The 18,808-nt window shown below is 40.9% G+C and overlaps 1 protein-coding gene across 2 annotated transcripts; it reads right to left on the bottom strand.

Annotated features, from left to right (window-relative positions):
• Positions 1–1,207: 1,207 nt before the first annotated feature.
• Positions 1,208–16,958, bottom strand: LOC144554795 (E3 ubiquitin-protein ligase UPL1-like). Of its 2 annotated transcripts, none has more exons than XM_078303144.1 (17): positions 16,693–16,958; positions 16,434–16,567; positions 15,470–15,565; positions 15,113–15,316; positions 7,892–14,510; positions 6,551–7,554; positions 6,123–6,398; positions 5,574–5,781; positions 5,110–5,366; positions 4,547–4,818; positions 3,134–4,199; positions 2,892–3,038; positions 2,702–2,782; positions 2,366–2,591; positions 2,133–2,272; positions 1,909–2,015; positions 1,208–1,674 (listed from the first exon to the last, which is right to left on the bottom strand). In XM_078303144.1, the coding sequence occupies exons 2-17, from the start codon at positions 16,527–16,529 to the stop codon at positions 1,572–1,574; spliced, it is 10,902 nt and encodes a 3,633-aa protein (XP_078159270.1). In that variant the 5' UTR covers positions 16,530–16,567; positions 16,693–16,958; the 3' UTR covers positions 1,208–1,571. The 2 variants fall into 2 exon arrangements, with proteins under 2 accessions (XP_078159270.1, XP_078159279.1); XM_078303153.1 differs by having other exon boundaries at positions 16,687–16,935.
• Between the last annotated feature and the right edge of the window lie 1,850 nt (positions 16,959–18,808).

Genomic DNA, 18,808 nt, shown 5'->3' with positions numbered 1-18,808 from the left:
AATTTTACAGTATTCGCGCAAGTCAAAGCTGTGGATAAATGGTGAACAAAAGGCTGTGGACAATTAGACGCTTCCATTTAATTAAGAAATTAATTTTGGAGGCTAACAAGGGGTTACTAACTTTATACTAAGCATAGATTAGTGGATCTCTGGCAAAATCTAGAACTAATCCTTGTTTAATTCAAGGTGAACACTTAGAGGCAAATGTGTGAAGGTTTCCAAGAGATCTAGAGAAAACCCGACTTTCTCTAACCGTTAAATTAACATTTAACATGAGGTATGAGATCTAAATCTTGAATCTTGATTTAGATATATTTGCATAAATGTAGATTATTATTTTTAGTCTTGTATGAATAAATGTTTGAGTACAGTTAGCATAAAAGAGACGTTCCGTTTCAGACGATTAAAAGGGATGAAAATTTTATTTTTTACCCATCTCACCGTCATGAAATCCCTACACTAAGGAGGTTCATTATCAATTAGGGCATCCATCTCTCCAGGTTTTGAAGAAGATACGTCCTGAATTTTAGTCTATCTCATAATTAGTTTGTGATAGTTTGTGAGTCCTGTACCTAGGGAAAGCATGTCCGTGCTTCCCACCTACCTAGAGTCATTAGTCGGTCTGACAGTATTTTTGCATTAGTGCATTTTGATGTATGGAGCCCTTGTCCGGTTAAATCTATATCAGATTCTCGATATTTTGTTACTTTTGTGGATAATTTCTCTCGTGCTATTTCGTTTCGAATTAGAGAATCAATCAATAAATTTTCAAATTTGTTTTCATATAAAATATTCAATGAAAGCATTAGTTTAAATAACATAAAAACTTAGTTTCTGTCAAATTACAACTCCTTTGTAAATTCGTTTGCACTAAAGAAATGGTACTATCATTTTTACTATTTATAAATTCATGATCTAATATGTAATCATTTTTGTGATTTTAAATTTTTTAACCATACATCTTAAAATGGTAAATATGTACTGAAAAGAGAAGAAAAAAAATAAGGAAAACGAACTTCATTTCCTCTCCCATCCTCTCCACCATTCACCTCAGGAGCACACCATTAGGACCTACATAAATTCAGATTTAACACAATGGCCAAAACTTGCAAATATTGATCTGGTCCAATATAATAAATCTAGCTAACAAAAGATATTCAACTAATATAAACTAATATAACTAATACTAAATTTTAAACCACCAAAATTAAAATCAACAGATTCTCATTATATTAATTCACAGAGTCCACCAACATCTCATGAATCCAGAAAAGCCCTCCACAAAAAACACATTGTGAGGGACAAATCCTCTCTTCCTGAGTTTATGAAAAAAGAAAAAGGAAAAAAAGAGAGTGGGTAATGCATCCCGAAGTAACAGGTTATAAACACCATAAATAATCGCCCTTTTAGTACATCAGATCCAAAATTTGCCCACTAATCTCCAACCAACCAACCCAAAACCTAAGATTTCCATACTCTTTTCATCAGTGTGCTAACTAGATGTACCTGTCTTGAACAAATCAGTGATCTCTTGTGACTAGAGACTGTACAGTTTATAACAACTGTGACTATTAACCAAAACCAAACCCTTCATTTGCCTCATGAATGGCAAGAAGCAGCCTTTCTTGCAGTTGTTCTTTGGAGGTGTACTCTGGCAGGTCAAGTTGGTTGAAACTGCAGCAAGAACACAAATCAACAAATACAATTACACAAGTAGATAAAATAACAGATGATAGCACAAGTAGATAAAATAACAGATGATAGCAGCATCCAAATCTATTAATGTCTTGGTTTCATACTACATGGTCTCTTTCCTAAGAGAGGAACACAAATGATCATCGGGAATAGATAATCTTACTAAAACTAAAGATTATAATATTTGCATTGAATGAAGAAAAAGGCATATACCATGTATGGGCAGAAGGTAGATGGTGGATGCTGCCATAAGCTTTGTGTATCTGGAACTTCTGTGGGCCTGATATCCCTTGTAGTGCACTGAAACCTTCTAGAGGCACCTATAAATGAAAAAAAAATGTAATATTAATAATAGCATCAACAGAATCAAATCACACTGTATGTAGATCTTCCAACCAAAATAAATATAAAAAAGGAAAGGTAAAAGAGAAGAATACCTTAGAAGTTCCGGTGACAAACTGGAGGAAGCGAGCTTTATCCTCCTTGCTGAAGCCTTGAACAACCTCCCAGAACCACTGAATTACTGGTGAGGCAATGCTATATCCTGAATATTCTGTGTTTGCCCTTAAATCATCCACTGCATAAAAAGGAAATGCAACATGTTAGGGTACTTCAAAAGCAATTTACAGGATTAACATCCAAAAGAGTACAAGGCTGGGTAACAACTCACAATCTATGTCGGGAAGGCCACTAATTAGCAGCTCAAGCTCCTTGTCGTTGAAAATGGAAATTAGATCTTTTGGGATCAGCTCATTGAATCCTTCCAAGAATGCATTGATCTGAGGCCTGATTGCTGTGGTTAGCCTATGCTCAACAATTCGGTCCACGTACTCGTGCTTGTTCTCTTCTGTTACCCTGATGTTACGCCCACCAGGAATCAGTTCATAATCTGTTACCTGCAAATTATTACAACATATCATACAAATTACAAAAGCTGATCCAACAGCAAGAAACAGTATATAAACAAAAGTCTAAATTGCCAAAAGAATACAAGAACAGATGGTACCTCATTCTTCTCATACAAGATGAGCTTTTCTTCATCTGCATCCACACTGAACGTGAGGTCCAACATTTCACTGATGTCATTCTGCAATTCAACAAATAATAATTAAGGGAAGTCAAGAGTTTTCGTAATAATAGTGACAGAAATCGAAAAATAAATACACGATAGGTTGAAAGAGAGAGGTGAGGGTCACCTCAAGCATCCACTTGAGGTTCTTGTAGTAACCAGGATCAATGGCTTCGATATCATGATATGTGACTTTCACACCGAGTATATGCTTGTAGAACGATCTGGTGAAGTGCACATCAAGAAGTTGGCTGTCAAAGAGAGCCTTGCCAACCTAACACAAAGGTAAAATGCAGTCATTAGATAGGACAATACATTTTCTAAAGGACTGTACAGTTAATTTTTCAATATTATTTTATAAATACTCACCACCCTGCCAACAAATTTGAAGTATGAGAGATGCTCAGTCTGGTACACCGAGTTCGGGTTCGGCTGGAATGTTGAATCATTTCCAACTGTAGTGAAAAGCAGTGCACCTTTATCAAAAATCACTCTTGACAACTGTTGATACCACTCTCTTGTGAGACCACCTGCATCTATGCCTTCCTCCCCTTGGAAGTGCACAGTTAGTCTCCCCTTCAAATCCTGTGGTGATCTCATTCTCAGCTGGTTATAAGAATCTTCTAATATATAATTTCTCCTGACCGATATTCTAACTGGGCTGTGGTGGTGGTGGTCATGTTGGTGCTTTATTTTCGACCTGAAATATGCTCTCTTGTTATCAAAATCAATCAAGCGTGGGATCTTTAGCATTAGAGAGAAGGATTTCTCGAGGAGGGTGGGGTTCTGACGAATGAATGCATTCAGCAACTTTCTGTGTTTCTCTGAGAATTTAACGAGTGCATTGTGCTTGGTGGTATCATCCGTGTCAGAGGTAGTTGATGCACTGTCCTGAGGTGGTGTTTCTGACTGGCTAGAGGGGCTGGGACGCAACTTCTCACATGTCACAAAGAATGATTCGATGTAAGGTAGTATATTTTGTGTACCGGCTGGTAGAGGTGGTGACGAATTAGAGTTGCCCATAGGTCCAGCGCTGGCAGAAGGTGAGCTCAGCTGGTCAGCAGGATAATCTGGTGAGCTCTCAATCTTGCTTATGCAGTTGCTCAGCTCGAGCCACAGAGAATCAAGAGATGAATTTATGTCAGATATCTGACCAAGGGCATCAATTTCCTTTTCTTTTCTCTCTTGCAGCATGGACACTAAAGAACTCAATGCCTGTAAGACCCTTAGTACAGCAGTCCCATTGGTGGACGATGCACTGAGAAGCGCATTTTCGCTATTTTCACCATATGAACGGAGCTCATTCATTGCACCCTGGGTGAGGTTTTGCATCGAGTGGGCCAGCTCTGTAATGAACAAGCTGCAATAACTGGCAGCCAGTGCAACCACCTTCTTCAAAACCTCCGCCACAAGGAGATACGCATTGTCTGACAACCTGTAAAAGAAAGAAAGAAATTACATGTCATGAGAAAATCCAACAAATTAAAATAAGCAAGCATCTGACACAGAACAGATAAGAATAACCATTTTGAAGATGTCTTTGGTAAAAGGCAGTTTGGTAAATTGGATTTTCTCTTTCATTCCCAATTTAGACTGCTGAGTACCTTTGAACCTTATTCCATGCTATAAAGAAAGATAGTGCATAGTCCATTATTTCATTTTAGTCCCACTATATAAAGTAGTTTCCATTTTAAAAGGGCAGGTGCAATCAGCCAAATGGATCAATAATGAATGAAATACATCCTAGTATATAACAGACTGTCAATAAAAATGCATACGTACCCTTCACGTGCAAGCAATGAACACAGAAGGCGAAGCTCAGGATGAGGCAGGCTCTGTAAGACATCATTCAGAGGCTGCTCTGTTTTTGCCTCTCCAGTGCCACGGGTATTTGGTTCTGTTGAACCAGAAGCACCGACAGTGACAGTATTACTATTTTGAGCAGCTTCCTGCATAGTGCTATCAGAACCCGGTGGTTTCTCTTCTGCTGTCTTTTCAGATTGTTCAGTCTCATGATCCACATTTACCATGATGACTTCAAGAAGGTTCAATAGCTGTTATAAAAACAGGGTTTAGAAAATGTTCTATCTTGAGGTACCAAGTATCAAGTTCAGGAAAAAAAATATGGCCCCACAAATTCAGTATTACTGGTATTGAAGGTTTTATTTTTTCATCTATTCTGTCGGAGAAATTAGAGTATAAGGGTGCTTAAAATTAGTCTGAACAATTAAAACCAGCCTAAGAACGAGTAAAAACCCATTAAAGGCCAAGACCAATTGATGATACTTGATCAGTTCAATTTCTGATTAAAAAAAACAATAAGACCTACAAATCAGATAAAGAACCTGTTCAAGATGAGCCACACTCCTCATATACAATGGCTGGTTCAGCAGAGTAAGAAGTAAGACTATTGCATAAGCCTTGTCATTTTCAGGTTTATCTTCCTCCATGAGTATGGCCTTGCCACGGCCCACATCACGGGCTTCAGTTCCAGTGGGTCGGGTGAGCTCAAGGTATAACAAAAGTTTCGCCACATTGGGATGATTCCTGGCCAGGTATGTTAGAGTCTCTAGAATGCGGCGAGATACCAAAGGAGGTACTCCTGATAAGTATACCAAAGGGATATTAGTGTGATTCAGTATTAAATATATTCTGTTAGAATATATCCATATGTTATGGTTTTGTACCTGCAGTGACCCACTTCTTGTTAAACTAAAAGCATGATTTTGTAATTCAACTTGGAATTTTTATTACTTATTTAATTATTTTACCTTTCCAGAGATAGGTACGAAAGAAGAAACATGCTTACCATCAGAGTGTTGGGGCCTAGAGTATGTGATGGAACTCTGGCAACCATACAGCCTGAAAGGTGGTTCCACCGAGCTGTTTGGCTTGCTTGTGGAGGCTTGAAGGTCAAGCATAAGCATATCCACTAAGATTTGCACCAAGCATGCCCTTGTTTCTCGGTGCGCACAGAGGTTGAGAAGAAGTCTCTGTAGCTGACCCTTGTACAATGGCTGTCAGAAAGCACATGATTAAAAATGATACAAGTAAGAATGTATACAAGGCTCTTTTATTTTTGCCTAAACAGTTTTGTTCATTTGGTGTTACACAATTGAATGCTTTTGTCCACTTTTCCTTCTGTTCATTTTACCAATAGCTGGGAACCAACAACATTCTGGAAATCAGCAGAATAAGATAAATGATAGAATAAAGTAAAATGTTTCTATGTAACCCAATAAAGCACAAAAATCAACGAGAGCCGCAAATATTCCAGTATTCTAGTTTGGTTAATGCATGTATCCATGTGCACTTAAGCAACAAAAATTGTCAAGATTGCAGGTAGGATTATAAGTACCTGAACAATTCGGAGCAATCTAATGAGAGCTTTGAGGGCATTCTTATCGACAAGAGGAGTACCATCAGCTTCTACAACCTTACTAGATGTCTGACGGGACCCACCTTCACCATGAGGCAACAATCTTGATGACTCACCTCTCCTGCCTCTTGATCCCATACCAAACAGTGTTCCACTGTGATACCGATGAGCAAATCTCTCTCTCAGCATGTTTGCTTCAGCTACCAATGCAGGCGTCAGAGTGGCAAGGAGAGTATCTGGTGATGTCAGGAGAACCTAAAATAAAATGACAGAGCTCAAATAAGCAATGGAATCAGCATCAATACTAAGATGATCCTTTTGCTATGGGTCCTAATTAGTGCACCTGCAGTAAAGAAAACTACAAATTGAATAACCATTAAGTATCAGTAATGCAGTAGTCATCCCACCTCTTCACGAATCTCAGAAGGGAAAGTTGCGATAATGGAGACAGGATCCATCTCCACGGGTTGTCCCTCCAGCTCTTGCGACTGCTGTAGTCGCTGGGCCCGCTGTTGAGCCAATACCTCCTCACGAATATCTGGTGGAAGCGCAGCCAAAAACTCTGGATCAATCTCCCCATCATTCTGTTGGGCCCGCTCTCCAGATGGTGCATCAGCCTGGTTCTGTTGAGAGGAAAGCACCTCAGCACGTAAATCATCCGGCAGAGCCTCCAAAAATGTCGGGTCAATCGATGAATCACCTTCTCCATTTCTGTTACTTGCTTGCTGTCCCTCTTGCGGGCCTGAGTCGGCCTGTCCACCCTCTTCACTTGCGCTTTGCGGTACTTCACTCACTCTCTCCAATACATTGGAAGGGACTGCTCCTCCACCTGGTGGCCTTCTCACCGAATCATCATGTCCCTCTACACTTCCAATTTCAACCTCTAGGCTACGTAAGGACTCCCCAATGGTAGCACCACTTTCACTGCTTGCCTGGCTGATAGCCTCCCCATCACGGTCCCGGGTTGATGCTGCATCAGATCGTTCGTACTGCATGTCAGTTGCCTGTTCACTAGCATTTGATGCGTCTCCTTGGAGAGATGCACCCTCAGATGGAGCAGTCTCATTAGCATTTTCAGTTCCTTCTGCAAGTCCAGCTTGTGCTTGCTCCCTGGTTCCAGAATCAGACCCTTGTAAATTGCTGGGCTCGTCTGTACCTTCTGGCCGGATTGCTGGCGCACTTGGATCAGATCGTTGCTCAGGTGTAGGCCGTCTCAACTGAGAGATGATCAGGTCCTCCAATCCCTGTGGCACCGCTGGAGCTGTGGACCCCCCACGTGGATGGTTTTCATCCAACCAGATATTGAACCGGTTTCCTTGCCGACTGCTTCTTAGAGTCCGGAAAATTGCATCCAGACGGGAGGAGTTGTTCTCCTGATTTCTATCAGAGAAAGCTAAATCGACTGTGCTATCTGCATAAAGGAGAAAGGTAAAATATTCTTAAATGGTCCTAATGAACAAACAAGAGCAGGTACTTTGCAATAAACTAACACAAATTACACATGTACTTGAAAAAAGTAAAAATAAAAAATCTGCAATAATCAACAACAAGAGAGAAATATAACTGAAGTGGTGAACTTTTAATATCATTCCTTTTTTGTGTGCTATTTTTCATTTCATTTCAATCTTTAGGAATGAATGAATTTGGTTTTGAATGCACTTATTTAATATATTAGTTTGAGAAGCATTCCAAAGGAGCACCCCTTAGAAAACTGACTACCAGAAACTAGCAGTAACATAACAACTAACCTGACTGTCTGTGTTGGGCAAGCAGTCGAAGGGCAGTCGGCTCCTCGAGCAGTGGGTGCTCAGCACGGCCACCTTGATCAGCACCAGATCTGCCTCCCAGGAGATTATAGATTGATGTGGTACGCCCACTCGGTCCATGACGTCTGGTCCCAAAAATATCCAATGGCATAACACGCAAGGTGTCACCAGTGCCCCCACCCCCACTAAGCACCTCAATATGATCAAAAACATTAATTCCATTTATCCCCTCCTCCAGTCGCAGTATAACTCCCTCCTCATCTTCCTCGTCTTCATCCTCATCCTCCTCTAGCATGTCCTCATCAAACTCCTCTTCATCCATCTCATGGTCATCAGGGTCAGTGTCTGCATGGTGCATGTGATGCATATCCTCTTCCTCCTCCAAACCATCATGCTCTCCATCATCCTCATCATCATCGACATCTTCATCCTCGTCATCCTCATCACGCTCATCATCATCTCCATCATCATCCCCTGACATATCATCATCATTGCCATCTCGATCACTCTCATCCTCGTCATCCACATCATCATCATCATTGTCATCAACCATCCGGTCCGCATCATCATGCCGGATATTAAAGGTGATTTCTACACTTGAAATGCCATCATTGTTCTCAGGACGATCTTCTGCCACAACATCCTGCATGAAATCGTCCTCACCATCATAGTCATGCTCCATTTCATCAGTTACAGAGTTTGATGCATCACCTTGTGCCCACACAGAGTTTGATGCATCACCTTGTGAGGCAGCACCACCAGCTGTCTCAGTCTGGCCACCAGCTTCAGTGGGCTGCAATCTGTCAGCCCCAGCAGAAGAGTCTACCTGATTTGGATCGGAGCTGGCTTTTCTCTCTACCTTCGCATCGGACAAGTGCACGTGCTCCTTTGTGACTAGTTCAAGTGCTTTAACTATGCCTGTAACAACCTTTGAGGACTCAGAGTTGTCCAGATCCAACACTTCAAGTGTACGAGTTAGCATGTGGACCAAACCAACATCAATAAATGTAGATGAAGCTTCAGCAGATATGTAGGAACCGGTTGGTGAGCGGGCTGCAAGTATCTCATTAAGGAGGTCGATATATGCATTCATGCTCAAATCTGGTGCCTTGCACCCATTCGAGGAGTCTACAAACTCAGCTAGCATGCTTGAAATTTCAGAGAATATCCTTTTCCTTGCTTCAGCCGAACGAATAGCTGAAGCAACCAGAAACTGGCTAGAGCGTGTCGCCATTTTGTATCTCCAGTCACCCTCAGATTTCTTGTCCTTCTTTGGTTTTGCAGGGGAACAAGATAGGAACTGGCGAACAATGTGACTAAAAACACCTCCAGATCCACTAGCATGGATGGGCCCACGTAAGCTGAGTTCTGCATCCCGGCGGAGAAGAACATTGATTGACGAGGCATAGGTCAGGAGAACATCAGTTAAGAGCTTCAGTAAAAAGGACATCTTGGCAACAGAGGCAGTGGCCTCTTGTAAAGCTGTTTTGCTCTCTTCAGGTGAGTTGGCTACAGCCTTCCCTTTTCCCTTGGCTGAAGCAGATGTATCGATGTCCATGTCAGAAGCTGATGAACTGGCAGGCACACCTGAATCGGCTTGATCGTCAGTTCTAGGGAGAGGGGGAGGCACAAAAGTTACTACTAAGTCCAACAGATGCTCTATTACTGTTACAAAGCTCAGGGGGGATTTTCTGTGTGCCTTTGCAATCTTTGTGTTTGAGTCAATCTTCGTGTTTGAGTCCAGCTGTTTTGCCTGATCAGAAGGCAGCCTGTCAACCTTGTCTTTCTCAGCTGACTTATCCTTCTCTCTCTCCTTGCTCTTCTCCTTATCACGTTCCTTCAACTGCACGATGTATGGTCGATCACCAACCATGTCTATTTGACACACATTCCGAGCAGCCCGCATAAAGACCACTGGGTCCCGGGAAATAACATCAGATAAACTCTGCACAAAGTTACGCGGGGTAACTCTAGGGTTTCCATTTCTGTTTGCAGCAGTGATAAGACAGTGGCGTATCTCCAGCTCCATTGCTTGCTGGAGAGTGTGGGGGTCCTCCAAAATATGTCGTATGATAGAAGCAGCAACAGCATTAAACCCAGGAAACAAACAACAAACCGGTAGACTAAGCAAAGCATTCAAACCACCAACTTCAAGAAAGGTAACAGCTATAGGATGGACCTTACTCAAAGTAGCGCACAGCTGGAGGACCACATGCATGGTGTCGGATGGCACATGGTTCTGCATACATCTACAGCACAACTCCAAGAGTCTCTTCTGATCTGCTGTGTCCAACAACCCAGCAGCCTCTGGTGCGGCCTCTGTTTCTTTACATGATTGGTCAATAACAACTGATGCCTGACCAGTTGATTTCTCCTTGTCATCTTTTCCTAATTCAAGCTCGGTGATATCAGGCAACTTTGGCTCCACTTGCAACATTTGATCGATTGACAGGAAGCAAGATGTAACCCACTTTGGAACTCCATTTGACTCGCTCTTTACTGATGATTCCATATCCCAACCTGATAGAAGGTCAAGAGCGATCTTGGGCAGACCAGCCTTCAAGGCAGCCTGGCGTGCTGCAGTGTCATCGTGCAGGATAAGTGCGAGTACATGGAACAAAGCTGAGATTTCAGAGTTTCCGGTTAGAATGGGCACAGCACAGATTTCTCTCACCCGGTCAATAATAAAAGTGAGAACCTTCGGCCGATACTGACCATCATTCTGTGAACAGATTGTGACAAGCATGTCTCGGACTGGGAAAGCAAGTGATTCCTTCATTTGCAGAAGCCTTATGCAAGAGGTCAGCATCTCATCTACCGGTGGTAGCTGCATTCTTTCTTCTTCTACCTCGACCTCTGGCTCATTCTTCTCCTCTTCTTTAGGTGGTGAATCTGAGTTACCCAAAGACATGGCCAGTGCACGTGCAAGGTCATCATCCTCTTCTGGCTCCTCCGGATGTGAGAACAGCCAGTCAGTTGCAATCTCCACACTGTTTGTACCAACCTGTCTTAGAGCATCTTCTGCCCTTGCACGGGAGAAACCCATTTCAACTATCAAAGCAATTGCAGACTCATCAGGTGGTGGACCCGCCAAACGAGAACCAACATTACCAGTCCCCGTGTTTTTCACTTCAACCCCAGAGTACACATGCCTCATGATAGATGTCAATGCACTAACAAATTCCAAGTTGCACTCAGCAAACTGGGGGTGGGTCCATATCGGAAGCACGACCTTCAGGACTTTAGACTGAAGCGTTTTAACAAATGCCTCTGCATCCTGGGGGAATTGGATGCTTCCAGTGCCTATAGGTTGTTCAAGTAACTGCCTCGTAGAGCTGGAGAGGATGAATGAAGATGTGACCAGGTGATCCAAGACAGCACCATAGCTCGCAAGCGGGCCATGTATCCACATGCTCTCTGAATCCTCCTTTTCAGAACTGCCTTTGGAATCCTCAGTCTCCATGGGAGAGGCTGGCAAGCGGTTTGTAACTGTGAAAAGTAATTGGCTTGTGGCTACAAAAGTAGTTAAAATCAATTGAATGACACCCCGGCTGTAGAAACAGTTCAGTATGACTGGGTTGCATGAGTCTGGCCGGTCCAGCAGAATACCATCAATAAAATATAGCACCTTGCCAAGATACCGGCACTTAGTAGTCACAGAAACTTCACTCTCATTAGGGCGCGCATGCCCCCCAAAATTCAAGTGCTCTGACACAATAGAGGCAATTGTACCAGCAACAGATACAACTGAAGGAGAGAGGTTCACTGGGTTGTTCTCCCGCCGTGAGGATAGTAGCATTGCCTTACCGAGTTCCATGAAAAGATGATCAATGTGGTATGAAAGAGAGGTTAACATGTCGTGATATGAAGAATAAGAAAGTTTCTTGTTTTCCTCAACTGTTCTGGCCCCAGAAGTGCTACCACCAGAGCTAGGATTGGAATCTGACGAACGAGGGGTGCGGTCTGAAGAACTTGAAGAACGTTCGAGGGAACTCAAGTACCGATCAGTACGGGCACCAGAAACCCGGCTGATATCACGGTAAATGTTGATGAGATCAGAAACCTGTGACTCTATGCTCCAAGAAGAACCCCTACGCCTCAACAAAGGATCAATATACTGCCGTAAAGAGCCTAACCGGGCGTCGTCAATCTCAGAATCCAACCGCTGGGCATCACTAGTGGACACATTAGAACTCTCTGCATCCCCATCCAATACCTTGCAATCTTCTAGAAGTGCTATCTGCCATAATGCCTCCCTATGAGCCTGACCAATATTTTCCAACACATCCTTCCCCGCATCAGCAAATTCCACCAGCAATGCATTTATCCACCTGTTATCTTTTGAGGCAGCCAGGAAGAGTAGGAACTCCACCACAAAAAGAGAAGGTGTGGAATGGTTGTCAGAAGTTGGGTCCAGGGTTAATTCAGTCAAGGCTTTCGCCAGATGCTCCCTCAGGGAGGATGAGAAGGCACGTGCAAGTGGAGCCGAGTGATGTTGTGTGAAGCCTTTGAAGACTACAGTGCTGTGCAAGGCAATAGGCATCCCTTCTGATGATTGTGTAATACTCGGTCGAAGAAGTAGCTTTAACAAAATCTCAATACCCCCCTTCTCTACAAACAGCCTGCAACTTTCCGAGTTCTCCATAGTGCGATGGACAAGCACCATTGCATGAAAAACACAAAGGTGGATGAATTGGTTGTCCGTGATGCCATCAGTGCCCGAGCCTGACCCAACACCACCCATCAAGTCATGCCCCTCTGGAGCAGCCTTAATTTCCCTGTCGGTCTCCATGTCAGCAACTCCATCAGAGCTCCCAGAAGGTTCTGCACCAGTTTTCTCCCCTTCTTCCCCCATCAAAGAGAGCTTGTTAAGAATTTCTATAATAATCTCCACACCAGAGCTCCTAAGAGAAGACTGGTGGCGGAGCAGTTCCTCCATTGCGTTCGCCAATAAAACCACACCTTCATTCATTGCTATAAGATACTTCCTGGTTGTGAAAAGGTCTATCAGAAAGCGCAGTGCAGAGGACTCTCTGACAGACTCAAGCCCCCGTGTGTTAAGACATATTGCACCAAGCCCATTAGGTATAGAGATGAGAGCTTTAGATGAAGATACCACACCGGCCAGAACAGACGATAAAAATGCATCAGGTAGCCCTTGTTCTTGCAAAACAGGAAAGCAAGTAGGGTCCTTGTGTATCATCTCACTCATAAGAGAAACAGCTGAGAAGTAAATATCTCCACCAAACCGGTCCATCTGGCGAAATATAAGGGAGAGAGAACCAGAGAGAGAGTTATTGCTGTTGTCTTGTGAGTTCTGACCCCGTGCAGGGTTCGCAGGAGAATAGGTAGCAGTTCCCAGTGCCTTTAGCAAAGCTTTGATAAGCCGCTTTTGTGAGTGAAGATGATCTTCGTCAGACTTTGCTGCGTCAGAGATAACCATAGCACTGGAACTAGCACCGGCACCGGCCTCATCTAAAGAGCCAATAACCCTCTCAACCTCTATATGCAGTCTTTGGGCCAACAGCTGGACCCCGCTCAAGTCTTTGAACAATGCAACAGCCGGGGTGCTATACTCCAACAGCTTCTGTAATATTTTTACAGCGAGACAAACAAGATGCATGTGGGCTGGGTCAGAGTCTTGCAAAAGGGGCAATAACGAAGGGACCAGACCCGAAGCACGAACCGACCCACCAGAGCTAGAGGTGGACATGACATGAAAGAGAAAAAAACGGAGGAGAGCATCCACAAAGACTGGAGAAGAGGGATCGGTAGGGTTGTTCAAAGTCAATATAGCCTTTTGAAGAACCCCTAAAAGCACCATCCGGTTTCCCCCAGCAGATATTATGGTGGATCCACTGAGTATCCGAGCCCGTTCGTGGGATGAGGCATAGGCCGCTAGCTGAGCACCAAGTGCCAGCATGCCAACAGCTCGAATTGAACCAGGTACCGATGCGTCTTCAGATCGTACCAGCCGGATTAATTCGTTAGTATACTCCGGCTCATTAGTGAAGAATGAAACAAGTTCGTCACCCGCATCATTGGACTGAACCAGGACAATAAATGCAAGAAGGCTTATTTTGGTGTAAATTCGGCTGGTTCTAGAGGAAGAAAAGGCACGGGCATATCGGATCCTTGTGAGGAGAGAGAACCTGTGTTCGGGTGGCACATTGTATGTTTCTACACACTGCTTCAAGATGGTTAGGTCATCTTCTTTACGAAGGTGCAGGTCAGGTATGTCTATTACACACATTCCACAGGATTTGGCTTGGTCAGCTGGTAGGTTACACTCAAAATGTAGGGTTGAGCCAAGACGGTGTTGGGTGGTGTCAGACTTGTTTTCTGAGTCGGAAGGAAAAAGTGATAAGCCACCAGGTTGAGTCCTTTCATTGGAGACCACACATGAATAAAGCCCGAGGCCTTCTTCTTTGCTGCCCCAGCCTTGGGCTAAAGACAGTAGATGGCTGTTAATAGACCCGCAGCCAATCAATTTTCCACTGACGTGTATTTTGGAGGGATTGACTCTCACCAGAGCACATAGGGCTTCTAAAGTGGCAATGAGAATCTCAGGATCAGTTGATGCAAGTAGCAGCTTGAGGTGCTGAGAAAGAAAAACGAAAGTAAGTACAATTCAGAATTGAAGTGCCAAGGAGGAATGCAGCAATTAATTTTTATTTCAATTTTCTGCTTTAACACCTAAGAAACCACTAAGAATATAAAAAAAAAAAATACATGCTCTAAGTAAATATACAGAGAAATAAACTAGTATAGTATTGGGTACTCCACAGGGACCTGCCAGTACTCTGGGCACCCATATGGTTTTCATTCTCCCATTAATATGTTTCAACTTTGATACTCTAGTACAGACCTGAGGCCTCTTATAAAACCAACCAAAAGTACAAATCAACACTTATAAGTTAACAAAGTAGCCCACTTTGATATAGTGATTCTTACAAGCTTATTAGTAACAGCAACAATACGGCTTGAATCTGATTTTCTAGGTTTTATTGGATAAATTGGCCACAGGTATATTTAAACCTCATGTCTTTTTCCTCCTTGCTTGCATTATAACAAAACTGCTCCTAAGATAATCCTTACAAAGCTTGAGGACAAAAGACTTTCTGAATTTAAGGTGCTTAGTGTAAAGGGACCTTTGCAGACTCCTGAGAAAAAGATATGATCAAGCTCAGCAATAAAGCTTACCTCAAGGCCAGGGAAAGACGTCTTGTTATGGCAATTTTCTAAAATAATTTGCATAACTCTCAAGATCTGTATAAGAGTGTTCTTCGGTAAAGGATCTTCTGCTGAGAAGCTATCCAATAAAAGGAGATCATTTCTAGAGGCAATGTATGTCTTCAAAAACGTCTCAAAATGCAAAAACAGTGGCCTCCAGTGGTGGAAATTACCCTGTGATCATATATGACAAAGAAACATTAAATGAACTCATCTATAAAATTATCTAAATATTATTTGTTAGCTGCTCAAGGATATTAAGGTACAGAAATTTGCAACTTCAAGCAATCCAGTGTAAGGGTTAGGAAATATGGAAAAGGGTCGTACCTTTTTATACTCCCACCGGAAGCCAGAAAGGGGTATGGCAATATCATTTAAAGGGCAATTGATGACTCGATCAATAAACGCCTTTACTTTAGGTGGCTGCAATTATCACATGGCAAACAATTAGCATTCCACTTAATAAATTTGTCACGTCTTGAATAAAACATCTTTAACAAAAATGAAAGATGAAAAAACATATTGTAAGCTTCATTTCGCAGCAATAATCTAACATGTATATGTACTCATAAAGTTCTGGTAAATGTGATTCTAGATGATGAAGCTGAGATGAAAGGCAATTCAGAATTATTTTCATATACCCTTACAGACTATACTGTTCTCCTAACCCAAACCGCAGATGGATAACATTGTGAATAGAACGAAAACCTTTATAGCATGAGACAATGTTTTTTAAGGTGCAAATATGCAAGAACATTGATAATTTGCACTAACAAGCTTGAACATCACATTAATGGAATGAAGTCACACTAGATGCCAAATTTTAAAAGCTACAAGTTAGCTGATTAAGCACTAAAACAGTTCCAGCAGGTGTATATAGAAAAAATACATCAAATCGGCATCAGACAATTGATAAACCCTAATTACTTGAAAAATAATAGCTTTGAATGCTTTATTTTATCTGACTCGGAAGCACCAGCAACCAAAGCACAATCATTCACATCGAATCATGTTTACCCATACAAAACATGTTAAATTAGACAAAGGATGCTGTATTTTATCTGAATCAGAAGCACCAGCAACCAAAACACTATCATTCACATCGAATCATGTTTCGCCCATACAAAACACAGATTATAAAATTAGACAAAGGATGCACTCTAAATGTATATCTCCTTACTCAGAATCTACCATGTGACAAAAAAAATAAGCAATATCGATCATCAAATATATATAAGACGACCTAAACCTAAAGGGATCAACCTATGAAAAATAAAACCTTCAGGCTTACCGGCTCGGATTCAAGCTTCAGAGAGGGTGAAATGGACCGTCCACCGGTTAGGAGTTGTTGTAGGCGGAGAGGAAAGCTCGACCTATGAGCTGCCATCTCTGCTCAAGGGAAACCCTTTCTTCTATCTCACGAAACTATAAACGAAGTACGAAACGATCAAAACCCTAAAAATCGCATAAATAAGGAAACTCGCCCAAAATAGAACCCTATTTTTAAAGATCAAAAAATAGAAAAACAAGGTTGAGAGATATACCAATACTTATCGGACTTGAGGTGCGAGAAGAAGAAGAACAACGATTGAGAAAGAGAGCGGGGTGTATGCATCGAGCGATTCAGTGAGAAGGGAGATGTATAAAGCAGAGAGAGAGAGAGAGAAGGAGATAGTGGAGAAAGAGCAAGAGAGAGAGACGAGTGATTTAAGAAGAGGAAAGATAGGTCGGTAGAAATAGAATTGTTTGTTTTTGGGGGAAAGGGGAAGAGAGAAGAGTCGTGACTCGTCGGGGCGAGGAGGCGAGAACCCTCCAACACGTAACACGCCAGTGCTCCAGTCCCTTGTCTCGCTGATATGTGGGACCCGTTTGTCTGAAACTCTTGCAATCAACATTTTTACCTTATAAGACTTATAAGACTACAAGCATAATTTATGAAACAAAATTAGAGTGTGATGTGCTCAAGAGAGAATTGATGAGTACATCTTTAAAAGATTATTAGATTAACTTCGAACTATAAATTCAAGTCGTTGAAATTCAAGTAATTCGTGAATAATACATGTACATGCAAAATTTATAAAGTTTTGAATTCATTTAGTACATAGTTAAGTGGTCAAAATAATAAACATTTTATAAGTTATTTTTTTAATTATTTTATGTATTAATTTTTCATTATTTTTTTTTACCGCTTGATTATGTACTAAATTAATTCAAAACTTTAAAAAATTTGCATGTACATGCATCACTCACGAAGTATTTGGATTTTAACGGTTTGAATTCGTAGTTTGAAGCCAATTTGATAGTTTTTTGGAGGTGTGCTCACCAACTCCTCTTGGTGAGCACGTCACACCCTAGTTTTGCTCTAATTTATGTATTGCTGATTTGTGGGGTCGTCAAATTCAAATCTTATCAGTCCAAAGAGGAGATTGGAATAGGAAGCAGTGTATTTTCAGGGGGGGAACAAATTTACATTTTAAATTGAGTTACAAAAGAAGTAGGATGTTCTTAATCTCATCGATTTTTTTTTGGTGAATTTAGCACTAAAATTTATCAAATCGATTTCAAATATTTAATTCAAACTGTCAAAATTAATCTACTTTAAAAGTGAGCATTTAAATACAAAAAATATGAATTTTTCAAATTGTTAAACAATAATAAAAAAATAAGTGTATTAAAATTAATGTCAGGCTTGAGATGCCACGATACAATATTGATAAAGTGGTTTGTTATAATCTGAGATAATTAAAATGTCTATGACAAATATCAGCAAAGTTATTGAGAATTTATATCCTCTTAGATACTGGACTGAATACAATGTGTATTGGTAAACTTTCAGTCGAGCGATTGAAATTCAGTTTCTATTTAGATATAAGGGATCTGTTTTAATATTTGTGTCATATTAAAACTAGCGACTTATATCTCATTATATTCAGTCTGGTATCGCAATGTATGGATCTGAATTATTGAAAGCTCATTAAAGTCAATTAAAACCCTTTAGTTCATAAAGAATGTATTGAATTAATGGTAGGGATTTTGATCTTGTTTACAAAAAATTACAACTCCACTGATACAAGAAACACATTGCTCTAAAGAGTTGAGAGTTTGTACTTGTTTATTTTAAAAACTCTGGTTTCACTTCCACAATGAAATCAATGAAACAAAAAACACTACTTCCAAAATGTAACATTTTATTCCGGTAACACAAAACTTAAGAAAAAAAAAAAAAAAAAAGAATTGTGAAATCATTTTAACTGAATGAGATGCACAAAAATGTTGTTTTTAGATAATTCTAGACTATTAAAACAATAACTTTGTAAAATACTTAATAAATATTATAAAAAAAATAAAAAATTTGATCTCCAAACATATTTTAATATAGAAATCATGTTAAACGGTTTGAATCGACTGATCAGACTTTAAAAGTTACAAAACTAAATTATTATAAAATATTATAACTTACAAATGTTATAAATCCATCTCTCTTTTCAGTAAATAATATGCTGCGATTTTAATTTCAACTGTTTATATTTTTTGAAATTCGTACACAAAAGTCATCTCCTTTTGAGATTTCTACGTTCTAATAAATGAACGATTGAAATTGGAATCGCAGGACCCAGCAGATTTGCTTCCCTCTTTTCAATACTTAGCATTTAAGTAAAAAAAGGA

Source organism: Carex rostrata, chromosome 1 (assembly GCF_964058835.1).
Source record: "Carex rostrata chromosome 1, lpCarRost1.2, whole genome shotgun sequence".
NCBI lineage: Eukaryota > Viridiplantae > Streptophyta > Magnoliopsida > Poales > Cyperaceae > Carex > Carex rostrata.
The sequence above is the reverse complement of the archived record's forward strand: the minus strand, read 5'-3'. Positions and strand labels throughout refer to the sequence as shown.